The following is a 15,578-nucleotide window of genomic DNA, read 5'->3' as shown; positions in this document are numbered from 1 at the left end:
CGCCGGAGAAGCATCATGCCGAGGAGGAAGCAGCAGGCGCCCCGGCGCGCAGCAGGTACGAGCCGCTTCCCCTTCCTTCTCTTCTCCTCCTCTTCCTCTCCTCGCCCCGAGCCTGTAGCGGGCCGCGACCCCGCCGGCCCCCCGATCCGTGCTGGTCTCCCTGTGCCCGCGCAGAGTAACTCCGGCGCTTGGCTCGCTCCGCTCTCGGCTTTGGGTGCGTGCGCCCGCCTCGGGTACCCGGCGCCCCCCGGACGCCCCGCTGCGCTCTGCCCTCTTCCCTCCTGTACCCACTTGGGGAACCGCGCTTGGGGCGAACTGAAGCGCGCTGGCTTCTCAGCTCTCTAGCTGCAGAGGGAATGGGAAGCAGCCCTCGCGTGCCTCTTTACGTGGGGGGCAGGCCGGGTCACCTGAGTTCCCCGGGACACCTTCCGTGTCCTCCCTGGGCAGACCGGCTGGGGACTGCCGGGTGTCTGCCTAGTGAGCGAGCGAGCGAGTGAGCTGGTCCTTTCCTTCGGCCACCTTCACTGCTAATCCGATTGATTCTTCATTTCTTGGGCCCGAACTGGGCACAGCGGTGGAAACCAGAGCGCACAGGGTCTGGGCATTGTCAGATGCCTGTCAAGTCAGTGTTGGACGCTGGCGTTCTCTGCACCCCTGTTTGTGCTCGCTCGCGCCTGCCCCCTCCTCCTCCCGGCGCCCCCACCCTCACCTCATAGCACTTAGTTCTGGGACGTGGGACATGTTTGAGTACTTTTTTGTTCCTCTTCTTCTTTTCTTTTCTTTTCTTTCTTTCTTTCTTCTTCTTCTTCTTTTTCTTATTTTACCAGGAGTGTCAACTCCTGTTAAGACTGAGCTGTTCTTTTTTTCTTCTCTGGAAAAAGCATCCTTGAAAACAAAACAAAAACCACACACATAACATTATTTTGTAATAATGTCGGTTGGGGGCATGTTGCCTAGAAGAAGGGTTTCTGGCCCATTGCCACCCTTGATTTGATGACTGATTGATCGCCCGTCATGCTGCTGCCTTTGATCTATTCATTCCCAATAAACATCAATAAATCACTTGCAATAGTGAGGCCAAGCTCTGTGACGTCAGGAGGGCCCTGTCAGTGCAACTTGGGGAATTTGGGGCGGTTGCTGAGAGGACCACATATGGACGTGATGTATTTTGATATGAGTAGCACTTAGATGTCCAGGGGTTCAGATGATGCCTGAAGGGCAGGGTTATGTGGGGGTTCATTTCTTTTCCTTTCTTTCACTTCTCTTTTGATGTTAGAGGGGAGGGCAGAGGGAAAGGTCAGGGCTTTGGCTGGTGTCCTTCTTGGAAGAAGGTGTTGTACCCATAGTGTCCCAAGTGCCCTTAAGTTCCGTCATGCCAGCAGGCACCGCTGGCCACACTGTGGGCTCCAGACACCTACACAGGGGCACAGTGTAGGAATGCTACTCATTCCTCTCCCAGAAGTGTGCTTGCCAGCTAGTGTGTTTAAGAAAATCTTCAGAGAAAACAGACTGGGTTGGGGGGGTTGTAATGCAAGTTTTGTTCTGTCCTAAGTGTTGCCTAAATTTAGAAAGTTTGAAAATCCCAGTAGTGATTGTAGGGAGAGTGCCGCCTCCCAGCTTACCTCCTGGCTGATGCCCTGTGCCCATCCCACCTTCTGCTTTAAATTCCAGGCTCAAGCAATGAGCTTATCTACCCAAAATAAACTCTGAAACTTTGGAGGAATCCTTCACAAAGTTGGGTAGTAGGAATGTCTTGGGTTTCTTCCAGTCTTTGAAATTTTTTTCTTTCCTTTTTGGTTACACATTTTAAGGTATCTGAGTGCCTCCATCAGATGAACCATATGTGATTACATCTTTACATTTGGTTAGTACTCTCTCTGCAGTTCGTCTCTTCTTTTGCACCCTGCCAGTCTAAGAGATGCTTATTTGATAACTTTCTTCCAAAAATATTGGAGGAGAAAGAAACATACTGTTGGTTTCATTAATTAATTCTTGTTTTTTGAAAAGCAACCTGTTCACTAACCTTTCTGCACCTTTTAAAAAGCCAGCTAGGAAATCTCAGGTCAGTTAAGAAAAATTCATTGTATAAAAACTTGACTGCACGACTAATAGGAGATGGGAGAATGGTTTTGCTCTATCAAAATGACCCGTCAAAACGACTTTGTTTCATATTTGATTTAATTGTCTCTCTCCTGACAGGCACATTCATCAATAGCTTAATGGTCAATCAGAAGTTGGCAGCGCGAGTGCTTTCTTTCTTCCCCGTACCCAGGTTTTGGATTTACTTTATCAGAATGCCTCTGCCTAATGGACGTGTGGAGGAGGGGGTGGAGGGTGGCTGAAGAGCTACTTAGTTAAAAAGAGTGGAGGGAAAAAAAGAAAACCCTCCACATTTAGACTGGTGATAAGTGTGTGCAGGCCAGTAAGTGAGCTGTGTGAGGGTTTTTTGTTTGTTTGTTTGTTTGTTTCTTTGAATGGACAAGAAACTTCCCTTTTTTTTTTTCTCCTTTTTTTTAGTTCTCACAGCTGCAAGTTATAAGGTTCATGCCTGCTTTTGTGGCATCCTGGGAGTGATGACAAATTGATTGCTTTGTACTGATAGAGAGAGAGTGGGAAAAAGAAAGATGTCTGCTGATTGGTAACTGGAAATCCAGTCCCCAGCAACCTTGAGAATACTCGAGAATTTTTTTTCCCCTCCAAACTGAAAGGTCCGCTCAGCCATAAAAAAAGAAAAGTTGTTTTGCCAGCTTCATTAGTGTTCACCTAATTAGCTGTAAACCTGATGGATTCCTGACAGCTTTAATGATTGGAGATGACAAGCTCGACGCAGTGTCATCCAGCAGAATTAGGTTTGCAGCTAGTTTGATGTAATCAAGTTGATATTACACAGTCCTGGCTGCCTTTAGTTGTGCATTAACTCAATTTTCTGCTGCAGGTGACAAATGGGCTTTGGTACCTGGATAATCATGTCATAGGAATTAGGGCCCTTTTAATGGTCTGGGCTAGAATCACAACCACAAAGGGCCGAGAGCTGTGTGGAGCGTGCGGGCAGAGCACACAGGTGCACACCGCCTTTATAGATTCTAGGCCAAATGTAGCATTGCTGTCCGGAAGGCCAGAACAGGCTCTAAGAACCCTTGAATAGACATATTTCCATACTTTAGGATTTTTTTTTTGATAGAAATTATGCATGGCTTAGTGTGTTTTCTCAAAGAGAGAGAGACAGGTTTCTTTACCTGCCAAAGAGAATCCTGAGCATGAGCTTAGGTTTTTGGGGACCTGTGATTTCCAGGGACTGTACATTCGTGCTGGACAGATGTTGCTGCCCAAAGCAGCTCAGACGAGTGGTGTTAGGGAAAGACAGTGTCCTTCAGGAAAAATGACCGTTATGTCTCTTAAAATATGACTCTCTCCTATCTACATTGTTTATTTTTAAAGAAGTAGTTTCTGAAAAAAAAAAGGTAAAAATTGAGTGTAATCCTTAATGGCAAATAATGTTTTCTCTATCCATATTAATGTTGTGGAAGAAAATGTGAAATTTTAAAAGGCCATTGCCTGTGATTCCAAAAGAAAAAAAGAATCCTCAAGAACAACTTGCCAGTGACATTTTTAAGTTTTACTCATTGAAAGAGAATAATCTTCCATGGAGTTCTCAGGTGGTAACAGGGTGAGGGGAGATCACCGAGCATCTTGACTTTGGTGAAGTGACACGGACCCCTGGAGATCTTCTGGTGTCAAGAACACAGCAGGTCCCCATGGAGTGGGCAGTGGGGCTTTCACATTGCCTGTAGATGGGGCAGGCCTAAGAGGTGGCCTGTCTGGTGGTGTCCAGACAACACCTTTGTGAGTCTGATCCACACATCCAGTAGCTCCAGAGACAAGCTTTTCCTTTTTCTTGGAAGCACGTGGAGCCTTCAGAAGGACATTTCAGCGTCGGCCTTGGGAGTTTACCCTCAGACCTGCCACATGTTCCCCTCTGGACAGGTATTCTGTCTCCTGTGTCGCAAGGAGACAGGAGTGACTGGTTTCGACTGTTCTGTGAATTCCTACCTCCTCCCCCATTTCCTACGAAGTGAGAGCAACGGTGCAAATTTTAAAAAGGAAAATCCAGAAGACCAAGGACGGAAGAAGAACAAAAGGGAGGAGGGCCCATACAGGGCAGAGGATCTTCCAGAACCAGCTGCTGTGCCCCCATTATCTTGACAACTGCCAGTTAGGGCTTCAGTGCTCTCCAGGGCCACACTTGACGGTGAGGGCTGATGCTGTCATTCTGTTCTCGGTGTTGCCTTGAGCGTGCTCATATACAGAGCCAGATAGTCAATAACTGAAGTATCAGCAGTTGCTCCCCCAAATTGCCTCGCAAGTCTGTGTTTTTCCCTCTTTTTACTAAAGATTGTTTTGCAAAGTGATTAAAATGAAAGGTGACTGCTCAGGGCCGTGGGAAATGCCGTGAAACCCAGGTGAGTCCACCGGAATTAGAACCATTCCTTTATTCCTGCCCCTCCACGTCTGGGATTTCTGGAAGGAGAAGGCTCACCTGCAGGACAGAGTGGCTGGACCCTGGCGGGTGCTCTCTCTCGGACACGTGTTGTGGCAGAGCCAGGCGGGGCAACGGCTGCAACGCGGACAGGGAAGCAGAGGGGAAGTCCTTCCTTGGTCCTGGTGTACAACAGCCATGTTTAATCCGGTAATGCCAGCAGTTCATGTTACTCCAAGGGCAGTTTGGGAGGCTTTCCTGCTGGCCCATTTTTTTTTCTTTTTCTTTTTGCCTGTCATTGGACAGACTGTAAAAATAGCTTTGCTCTTGTAGTAAATAGAATCATAACAATAATGATAATAAAACAGGGTGTGTATGTCTGCCCTGCTGTGTTAGTATCCAGCCCAGTTAGGTCGATGAGTCTTTCTAATAAGCTGTTTTGTTACACCCCTGCAGCACCACTCCACAGCCCTTGGAAGGAAACAGGGCAGAAGAGAACAGTGGGTATCACTTACCCTAAACCCTCTCAGGTGCTGCCTGTTTCTGTGTGTGTTTCAGTTACGCTCCAAATTGTGGTTTCTCTGTCTGAAGTTAAAAATGAAAGGTGAATACAATATATTGTATTTAGTAACAATGATATGGACTGGAACATCCAGACAGATAATGCACAGTTGTAATTAGACTCAATAGACAGGCAGTCATTTTTAAATTCTTTGACACATGCATAAAATAGTCATATAATAAGATAAGATGACAATTTTATGTTAGGTTGATAAAGTGTCCCGATACATGCATTTAAATGTCTGTAAGCCTTTTTTTTTTTTTAAATCCAGACAGATTAATTCTAGTTTCCAGTATTTGCAGTTAGTCATTAAATTAATTTTTTTAAATCCTACTAAACAATGACTACCAATATGGTTTTTCTCCCCCACCCCTTTCTGGAATTTTTTTTTTAATTTAAATGTGAATTGTAAAGAATAGACATGCAGACTTAGTAGCTTTTCTGAATTTTTCAGCATTTGTAGAAACTTACGTTAGATGTGGACTTAAAAATTCAGGTCACTGTTTCTGACTAGAATAACACCGTGCATTTTGGGAAGTTAAAGAAGAAAAGACAGTAGTAGACCGTAATCTGCTTATGGCCACTTGCCTGAAAAACTGTCACACTTCAGGTTTCAGGGTCTTTATTAGAAGGACTACATAGTGTCCTTGACCAAATCCTGAATGTTTTATGAGCCTCATTTAAAAAAAGAAGACATTTCTAGCACACGCATTTAGTTTGATCAGCATTTAGATTCTTGATTTTAATTACTTTCATTTCCGTAAATTATTTTGGTATTTCAACAAGAATAGTCCAAGGGATGTATTTTGAGTGGGGGGAGCGAATAGAGTTTCACTAATGGTGAAACTGGACCTTGCAATCGTCTCTCTGCTGGTACTTTTCTCAGACATGCAGAGGTGTGGTTCTTGAAGAATAATTTAGGTTTGTTTGGGCTTAATGATAAATTATTAATTCATACTGTCAGGACACATGTTGTTAATTATGACTGTGTTTTCTTCATCCAGAGCAGCTGTTGGGAAAACAGGGTAAGTTCAGACTGTCTTCGGGAGGTACGGTGCAAAGGCAAAGAACTTACCGAGTTCTTGCCACCATATCCCTGCTGCCTGGCGTCGAGAATCAAGAATTGCAGGGTGTGGAATTGGGGGGGGGGGGCAGAGAACCTTTTAATTGTAGGCCAAGATGGGTATTTGCAAATGCTGTCTAATGAGCATTTTTTAAAACACAAGCCGAACTCTCAGATGCAGTGGGGCCAGTTGGGATTCTGAGGTGTGTGACTGTGTGATAGTGGCTTTACTGCCATGTCCAGTTTGGTGTTGGCTGACCTCCATCCCACCGGTTTCTCTCACTTCTCTCTCTGTTTTTTTCCTCCTCCTCCCTCTGTGGTAGGCCAGAAGGTCATGCTCACAAGTTTATAGCAGCAGAAAATAAAATACTCGGAACGCTGGTCTTGTTTCCCCAAACTGGAACCCAGCCTTAATGGAGAGCAGAGGGCTGTTTAGTAATATACGTGAAATGACTCAAATTCATTTACTTTTGATTTACCATACCCATCATTAAATTTAGTCCTATGTATTCAGTTTCCTCTGAGTTCTTTGAGAAATGCATGTTGCATAAAATAGGCAATTTTTAATGAACAATTTAATGTAAATGGGTTTTGAATTTAAATTAATATTAATGAAGCCTTGAGTGAATTTATTTTGCATACGTAAAGACTTGTAAGGCTTTCACCCATGCGCTTTCTCCTTTATGGAGTAACACTGGTTGGGTGGATTAACCAGCACCTTTAAACGATTTACTCTTAAAAAATTAAATTGATTTTACATGTCCACTAGCGCCAGCGTATTATTAAGCAAAAGCATTACTTCATTGTAAGGAAATGTACCTCATTGCCTATTAAACCTCTTGGTTGCCATCGCTTTGGAAGCTGCCGTTGGTTCCGCGTCGCTTGTGGGGGAAAATACCAACAATGGTTGCTACAATCAAGATGTTTTCTTTCTTTGGCTTACCTCTAATACATTATGTATCCTGGAATGATGGCAAGTTCTGTAATTAATTCTGTTAGATGTAATTGCTATAATGACTTTGATATCACACATAATAAAGGTAATATGGTAAGCACATAAAAAATATAAACACCTTATTGTAATACTACTGCTAAAATTCCTTCTAATCAAATCTGGGTTGATAGACAAGCGTTCCTGACTTTTTTTTGGTCATAAGTGACAATTTATTTGAGCTGTGTTCATTGATATTCCAAAGGAGAAGCATTTATTGGAAAAGATGGGCCTTGGCTTGGAGGGGTCTCCAAGCTGGTTGCCTAGGAATCTTAATGCCAGTGGTTTCCTTAAAGACGTGGCTAATTAAGAAAAGGTGACCATTATCTTCTGCAGACCAAAGAGGCAAACACTTCAGAAGTGGCTGTGGAAGGAGGGGAGCGTGTGGCACAGGAGAGGGTGAGGAGCTGAGAGAATGATAGGATTCAGATCAAAGGAAGAACTGTTCTCTAGGATTCCTCATTGTGTGGGAAGTGCCCTGTGTGTGCGTGTGACAGAGAGAGAGAGAGAGAAAGAGAGAGAATGCAAGCATGTGTCCGTGGGTAAGCAGAGAAGGCCACCTTTCTGTAGCAGTGCAATAAGGGAAATAAAATACCTAGTATTTGCTTTACTGTTATTATCCGAATCCTTTCCTGGGGGAGGCTGGAGACAGCGCCTAACTGTCGCACATCTTGCTAGGCAGTCGCCTGACACTGCCTGCTGGATTGAAACTCACCCGACTGGTATTTGAGACCCCTACCCACCCTGGATCCAGACCTCTGTAGGAAATCGGGGAAGCTTGCCTGAGCCCCTGAGCACACGATGCTTACGGGGTGTTTCTGAACACATGTGTGTGAATCACCCTTTGCCAATGCAGCTTGCTCTTGCAAGGAATGTGTTGGGACAGGAAACTTACCATTTAATCTTCTCCTGGAGACCCTAGTGTCAGACTCGTGTGGGGATCTGTTAAACACCCACAAGGAGCCGCACCCTGTGGTCCCCAGTGTTATACAGATGTCTGGAGACCTTGCCACCCAGTGTCAGCTTGACAGTCCCGATGTGAATTCCACATCTATATGTATGGCATTGTCTGATGTGTCCTAAGCGGTTCTATGCAGAAATAAAATGAGAGTGTGCGTGTGAGAGAAGAGGATGCTGAAGTGTCCTGGGAGGAGGAAAAGGGTATGTTAAGGTGACTGAGAGACGGAAGGTGAGCGGCGTAGTTCCCTGGCCTGTGTCCAGGGCCTGTGGAGCCCAGGTCTTGGCTGCCAGCTTTAGTCAGCTGGGTGCAGACTGGCTGGGGGAAAGCAGTGCCTGCCTCCTGGGCCTTGAGCCTGACTGCCAGGTAAGCAGGGGGCAGGAGGAGGGGCTGAGGAGGACGAGAGGGTCCTCCGTGGGCCTGGGCCCTGGGCCTGGGCTGCAGATCAGACGGCAGCCACCGGTCCTCCTCCGGCAGTGACTCCCAGTCTGGTTTTGATGGCGAGCATGATAAAAGGTCTGAGGACTCCTTAGGCCCCAGTAATCAGGGCCCGTGCTGACATCCTTCTCAACTTCGACAGCTTCTTCCTTTTTTCTCTTCCCTGCCAAGCCTTTCTCAACTGAATTTCCCCGCCCTCCCTCTGCCCCCTCCCTGCCTGCCGCCCACCCCTTCCCTCCTTCTCCTTTCTGTGTGTGTTTCTCTTGTTTCATGTTCTTGATCAGTCTCAGATGCTGGGAATTATTTTTTTTCGGGCGGGAGGGGGAGTGTTGCTTTAGGTTTGTGGGCTGGGCAGGTGTGAGAGGAAGTCTGTTTTTTTTTTTTTTTTTTGTACTGTAGGCCTGTTGCTAATTAATGTTCCTCCATAAGATTCTGTCGGAGTTGAGTAATGTTTTTGATCTTTATGCCTGATAACTGCATACTTAATGAGATTTCAAAGCTGTGAGTGCAGCTCCCTACAATTATTGACAGATGCCTTTTCTTTGCCATTGGGTTCAGCTTCATAAATCCTCTCTCCGTAATGAGGTTCAGCAGTGCCACCCTGGCAGTGAGCTAATGAAAGGGGGAGGGCACAGCGGCTCATGGCTGTCTGACACATTTTTTTCCTTTAAAATTTACTATGCAGATGTCAAGCTGCTGGGACGATTACTTCAAACATGCTAATTTTTATCTTGCTTTTGTGTCAGCCCTTTGCCATTAAAAAATAAATAAATAAAAGGGCTAACCTGAGACTCCAGTTAATTTTTTATTTTAAAGTCACGTTTTTAGTCATCACCCGTGACTGCTGGGGACTTTGACACGCGTGTGGCCTTTTGTAGGTACCCAGCGGCAGAGCGGTTTGTGTGTGTGTGTGTGTGTGCGTGTGTGTGCGTGTGCGTGCCCGCCACGGGAAGGGCAAGGGGAGGATACAGCCCGATTTCCCCAGGCCTCCCATCAGCCTGCCCTAAGTATGCACTTGAAACGTCGGAGAATTCATTTCAGAGTTCTGAAACTAAATCCTAGTGGGGAAGAGCTGCACCATGCCAAACAGTCGATTTCCTTTTCAGCAGAGTCATACATCACTGACCCACCCTTCCCTCCTGACAGAATGACATATGTCATTTATCATATGGGTCCCAGCCAGACACCAGGGAGGGGAGGGAAGGCCAGCCCCATGTGATGCTGTCTCCTCCTCCTGCAGCACTGGCGGTGTGTGGGGCTTGCAGGAGAGAGCACTGCTGATTTGGCGAGAGGGAGAGGGAGAGGGAGGGGAGAGGCAGGCAGGGGAGAGGCGAGGCGAGGCGGGAGCTGCTTCTGGATGGCTGTCTGGGATTGGCAGAGGGGAGGGAGAGGTTATGTTCTTTCGTATTATCTGCTAAGCCGCGCTGTTCAGCCTTTGACGCTTTTCTGACTTTCCCCCTCTGCTTGCTTCCTTTCTTCCTTTTCCCTGTTTTTTTTTTTTTTTTTCTCTTTAGTCAAGTGGGGAAAAGAAAAAAAAAAGGCTGACAGGTATCATTCAAGTCACCCCGGCTTGTGAGGGGCGGTATAAATGAATCTCAGGGCGCCTGGCTTCGCATGATTCAAACGTGCGTTATTGAAGATGGATGTTCCTTAAAAAAAGATTGATGGTGGATGCCGGGCTTAGGGTACCATTTATCATTTGGAATATTATTTAGACTTGCCGTGTAAACCTGTAACTTGAGAGTTGGACGAGCCGGGCAGGGTAGGGGCCTGCCTGTGTGTTTCCATCGATTGGCCTTGGACACAAACCTCCCATTTACGATAAAGAAGACCTCCCCCCTCCTCTCCCCTTAAAAAAAAAAAAAAAAACACCAGGGGAAGAAGGTTTTAATTTTGAATAATTTCCAAGAACATACAGAAAAATGAAGTATTTGTGATTTACACTGAAGCTAACAGGCAACTTTCTCCCCCTCTCTCCCTTTCTCCCCCCATAGAGGCAGTCACGTACGAAACATTAAAATATAAACAGAGCTGTGGTGGCTGAAGCCAGAACCCTTGTCTGATTTTTTTAAACTCTTGTGTTATGCTTTTTTTCCCCCCTTAATCTGTATCTGAAAAAGCTTAGCACAATATAACTATTAAAAAAAATTCTCCTTGGCTTCGTTCTTAGTGTGAGAATGAAGAAATATAAAGATTTCCAGGTCTCGGGAATATTTCAGATTTAAAAAAAAATGATGTTTTGCGGCTCCCTGCCCCAGCTCTCAGGCCTCCTCCCCTCTGTCTGCACCCCGGCCCCCTCCACGGGGCCCCAGTCGACTCCCAGCAGGACTGATGTGGACAGCTGTTTCCAGGCCCTGCCAGTTAATCACTTCTGGTTCTTTTGCACCCTTGAGCTCTGAGCACCAGGACACCCCCACCTACTGGAAGTATTTAGGGACGCAGGCTGGCTCGACGGAGCCCCCAGCTGCTGGGAGGATCCTGCCACACGCTGCCTGCCTACCTCTGCTGCTACACAGGCCCGGAGGCAGCCTGGGCCCCTTGGTGGAAAAAGCAACACAGAAAACAGAAACTCTGCTGCTGGCCTCCTCCTTGGCCTCCGGGAGGGGAGCCCTGATAGTTGCATCTAATTGGTGGACATTCTATCAAGGATGGGAGTGGGTCTGGGTTTGCTAACTGCATGTCAGGCTTCGAGGATGACTTACAGTGTGGACATTAATTTTAAAATGGGATGTGACTGAAAGTTTGTTTTTTTTTTTTTTTTTTTAGAAGTGACAATCTAGAATTCATGAAAGGGCTGAATGTTCCCATCTTGCTGCTTGGGGACAAACTTTTCCCTGATGTGTAAAAAGCCTGTATCTGCCATGAGTGGGAAAGGAAAGGAAGGCTGCCCTTTGCTCACCAACTCCAGGCAACTTTGTGTGTGTGTGTGTATGAGTGTGTGTTTTGAAATAACTTTATTAGCACCCTGACACTTTGTCCTGCATGTGAGCATGACTTTGGGCTCACTTCTGGTGTTGCTTAGCTGTTTCCAGAAACCGGGTAGGATCAGACCTGCACACTTTGTTGGTGCCTAGGACCGTACCCAACTATAAAAAGATAATACTGTTCCTTGCTGAGACTTCATGGAAGAAGGAAAAACTTTGACCGCCTGCCCTTGCACTTGGGCAGTGTTGGAGGTAATTGGAGTACAAGTGCCAATTTGCAGGAACAATTGTAAACACCTTTTGATACAAATGGCACCATCCCATTTTTACTGATTAGAAAAACTTTGCTATTAATAGGTGCAAAGTCCATTTCAGGTATAATTGGGAAGGAACTGAGTGCACTCATGGGAAGAAAGCTTGTTTTGTTTTTTTGTTCGCTTTTCTTCTTATCCCCTTTTCTCAGTTTTATGGCTGGAGACATGATTTATTGCAGCCATCCATCTTGGGGGCTCATCCATCACACCCGGGTTGCTAGGAGATTGTGGCAGCAGCTGTTTGCTCTGAATCAGACAGAAAAGTTGTCAATCATCAAAGGCAGGTGAATAGCATTAGAAACACGCTATTGTCAGACGGAATAATTAATCAAAGAGAGAAAAGATAATTAAAAAGATATGACCCTTGCAAGTACTTGCTCTGGGTTGCCTGGAAAAAAAAAAAAAAGAAAGAAAGAAAGAAAGAAAAACTGCCTGGTCTTTTCTAGACACTTAAGCAGCTGAGGGCTGATAAAATATGCACTCTGCAATGCATAGTTTTTAATTAATTGAAAAAGGTTCAACATTCAAAGACGATTCTGGAGAAAAGTCCGATTATGGGCAGAAGTAATATTTATTGTTTGCTCGAAGGGCTTGACACAGAGTTCTAACTTTCTGTTACAAATCTCTGGTTTCCCTGGCTGGCAGAGAGACACGAGTTGGGGTCTGCAGGTAGCCACTGCACCCCACATCTGCTTCCTCCACTCTCTGGCCCTCAGTGCCCAGCTGTTCTGTATAGCCTTGGACCTTGAAGAACCCAGTGGGACCCTGCTAACCAGGATTGGATCCCTTCTGCAGTTCTGATGAGTCTGAAATGACTGAATTCTTTAGATAAGAGGACTTGGAAAAAAGAGGAAGGTGGGAGACTTGAAAGACAGGCCATAATGTTCACCTTGAGGGCCCACATGTATCACCTTACCTGCCTCGTGTTTAACTGGACCATGAAAGGGATGTTCAACTTTTTTTTTTTTTTTTTGGGTCTGGTGTTTGTTGGAAAAAGAAGAGTTGTCTTGGGCCAGACATTAAGTGCACAAACATTAATGGAAAGCTGATTAGCAAAACAAAACAAAACAAAGCAAAAGTCTCTGCATGCTTTTTGTGATATATGGCTCCACAGATCAGCAAACAAACTCCTTGCAAAACCAGCAGTTGGCCCCCGAGGCCTTAGGTTGGACACCCCTAGAGTCTAGTCCTGAAGGACAATTTAGAACGCATCTGGGTGTGGTCCCACGAAGTGTGCTGCTGAACTGTAGGTGGAGAGTGAGAACTTGGCATCATATTCTGGTAACGGCCCCCAGTCCCGGTCCACAGATAACGTGGGGGTGCTCATTTCTGCCTCAGAATATATTCATGGATTAGGAAGTTCTTGCTTTTTCCGAAGCTAAAATATTCTGGAGAAATTGGAAAATGTATTAAAGACTAGATAGAAAGTGGCATGTCTGGAGTTGCTTTTCAGTTAAATATGCCGCACACCCTGAATCAGTTCTACTCCTTTATTTTTGGATACTATGCTTGGTTTTCACACCATTCTCTTCCCAAAGAATAGCAGGACTTCTAAAATTAGCAAGAGGAAAAAGGCTTGACTATTAGAATTCAGGGGAAGGAAGAAAGCACCACTTTCTTTAGATGGGACACTATCTCAGGGTACACCCGGATCAGAGCACGAGGGACTCCGTCTGTCCCTTGCTCCCTACACGTAGCAGCACTGGGGAGTCATTGCCGGGAGGCCCAAGGGGGTCTCCAGTGCCTGCACCCGGGGGATTGATGTCCACTTTCTCCCATCGGACTCTGCAGCCCACTGGGCGACATAGCTCTGGCCTTCTGATGAAAAAGAGAGAGAAATAGTGAACTACTTAGACAAGTAAAACTCATTCCCCGCCTGCGGGAGCCTCACGGACATCTCACCTGTTCAGGTGCTGAGGCGGGTATTCCTAATCTGAACTTGACTTCCAGGGAAAGGAGCAGCTTCGAAGTTACCATGTGGGTTCTTGAGCCAGAATCTCCCTGCTGGCTTTCTGAGCGCTCAAGTGAGACTGAGAGGCAACCACATTGCTTGAGTTGTCTGACCACATAGCAACCGTCCTTGGAGTTCGGCATTTTCTGGGGCAATGCCTGGTCTTGACCAATAAGGGGCTGGGCTGCTGGAATGCCGGGGACACCAGTGGATGCGTGGCGGGCCTCGAAGAAGGTGGTGGCTGGGCACGTGAGGAGGCCCTCCTGTCCCCTGGGAGACCAGAGCTGGGCAGCGGGAGTCGTCCCTCTCTCTCAGCCCTGGCAAGGAGAGTCATCTAGTTGCCATCTCCCCTTTCCAAATAATTGCTGACGGCGCATTGCTTAATGTCAGCCACGGAAGGTCCCAAATGCAGCGGTTCCTCAGGGAAGGGCAGGGGAAGAAAGTTCCCTGGGAATCATTTACGGTAGACTTGTGAATTCACATATTATAGAAAAGTCTGCCTTTAAGGCAAGTGAAATTAGATTGAAATTTGTTTCCTTTTAAAAAAGGAAAAGAAAAGCAAAGAGAGGAAAAAGGAAATGTCTTTAAGTTTTGAGAACTTTGTTATTCTTATTTTTTTTTTTTTTGGTCTGGGGCCTTGGATGGGATCTAATGCCCGTTGTCCTCCCAGGTAACCCCCGGAGCTGTGTCAGTGACTCACTAAATAAAAAGAGGCAGGAAGTGAGGGATGGCCTGGTTATTTTTCAGAGGAGGTTTGGGGTATGTGTGTGTGTGTTAGGGCCAGGATTTCAGCATCTTTGTGTCCGGATTACAGTTTCTTTGACTAGGGAGGGGCCATAAACACAGACCTCTGTGTCTCCAGGGGCCACGGCCGGGTAGAACCAGTGCAGAGTCATATTTTATGGTGAGGACACCTAAGCCCCCGCTGACCCCCGCGTCAGCCAGATCTTTGAGTGTTTTATCTAAGTGATGGGCATTCCCCTCTTGTAGTTCAGTGAGCCAAGGTTACCTGGAAGTCATTTTGGCCCTTCCTTACTCAGCTGCCAAAGACAGGCTCAGCCCCCACCCTCCTGGCCCTGCCCGAGGCCTTGGGAAGCCTCAGAAAGGAGCACAGATTAACCAGAGTGACTCCCCACAGGTGAAGACATTCTGAGACCTCAGTACGCACAAGATACAATTGTTATTACCCACCCGCCTCGTGGAGAAGCTTTTCCAAGAGGGCAGAGATTCATATTTCCTAGAGGAGAAAATGGGGTTACCAGTGGTTTTTCATGCGGTGAAATGTTCCCCTTTCCCCACCGGCCTGTTTCGAGCCTTTGTTTTTGCTTCGGGCCTGTAGTAAAATGGTTCTTTCATATATATGAGTTAGCGAAGACTACGTCGGGGTGATATATCAGAGGCTGCGGGGGTGTTGTTTTCCCTTGCTTTTCCTGTATAAACTAGGAGGGCGGCGTGGACACTGTGCTACGTGACTGAGGCTCCTCCTGAGATGGTTAGGTGAATAAGTAATAGAACAAACACGTAGTCAGCTGGGCAACGGGAAATAAATAAAATAACAGCGTGTTCTTGGTTCTCAGAGCCATTGCAACATGAGCTTGTTCAAATCGGGTCCTGGAGCTCCAGCCTTTCTGATGCAGTGTGGGTGGGGAGGGAGAAGGGTATTATTTGGAAACACGGGTACTGTTCCTTGTGAAAGAAGTGAAGTATTTAACATTTCTCCGAGGAAAACATCTTTCATTACTTGACGTGTTCTGCGGTAATGATTTTTCAGTTCAACAAACAAGTACTTATTAGCATTAGAGCAAGAACCTGGCTGAGGTAGATGGCAGGGCCATTTTTAACAGGAACTTGCTGGCCAAGGTTCAGGGGGGCCCTGCCTGGTCCAGGTGGTCCCCAGGTG

General features: G+C 46.3%; 1 protein-coding gene across 1 annotated transcript in view; it reads left to right on the top strand.

Annotated features, from left to right (window-relative positions):
* The first annotated feature begins 6 nt into the window (after positions 1-6).
* TSHZ3 (teashirt zinc finger homeobox 3) overlaps positions 7-15,578 on the top strand; it is a 74,430-nt gene continuing 58,858 nt past the window's right edge. Inside the window, exon 1 of the mRNA XM_003798424.3 lies at positions 7-55. Within this exon, the coding sequence (XP_003798472.1) occupies positions 16-55 (40 nt within the window). The 5' untranslated portion in view covers positions 7-15. The remainder of the gene's footprint in view (positions 56-15,578) is intronic.

Source organism: Otolemur garnettii, unplaced genomic scaffold, assembly GCF_000181295.1.
Source record: "Otolemur garnettii isolate 467f Iridium unplaced genomic scaffold, OtoGar3 scaffold00135, whole genome shotgun sequence".
Taxonomy (NCBI): domain Eukaryota; kingdom Metazoa; phylum Chordata; class Mammalia; order Primates; family Galagidae; genus Otolemur; species Otolemur garnettii.
Note: the sequence above shows the minus strand (reverse complement) of the source record. Positions and strands in the feature narration are given on the sequence as shown.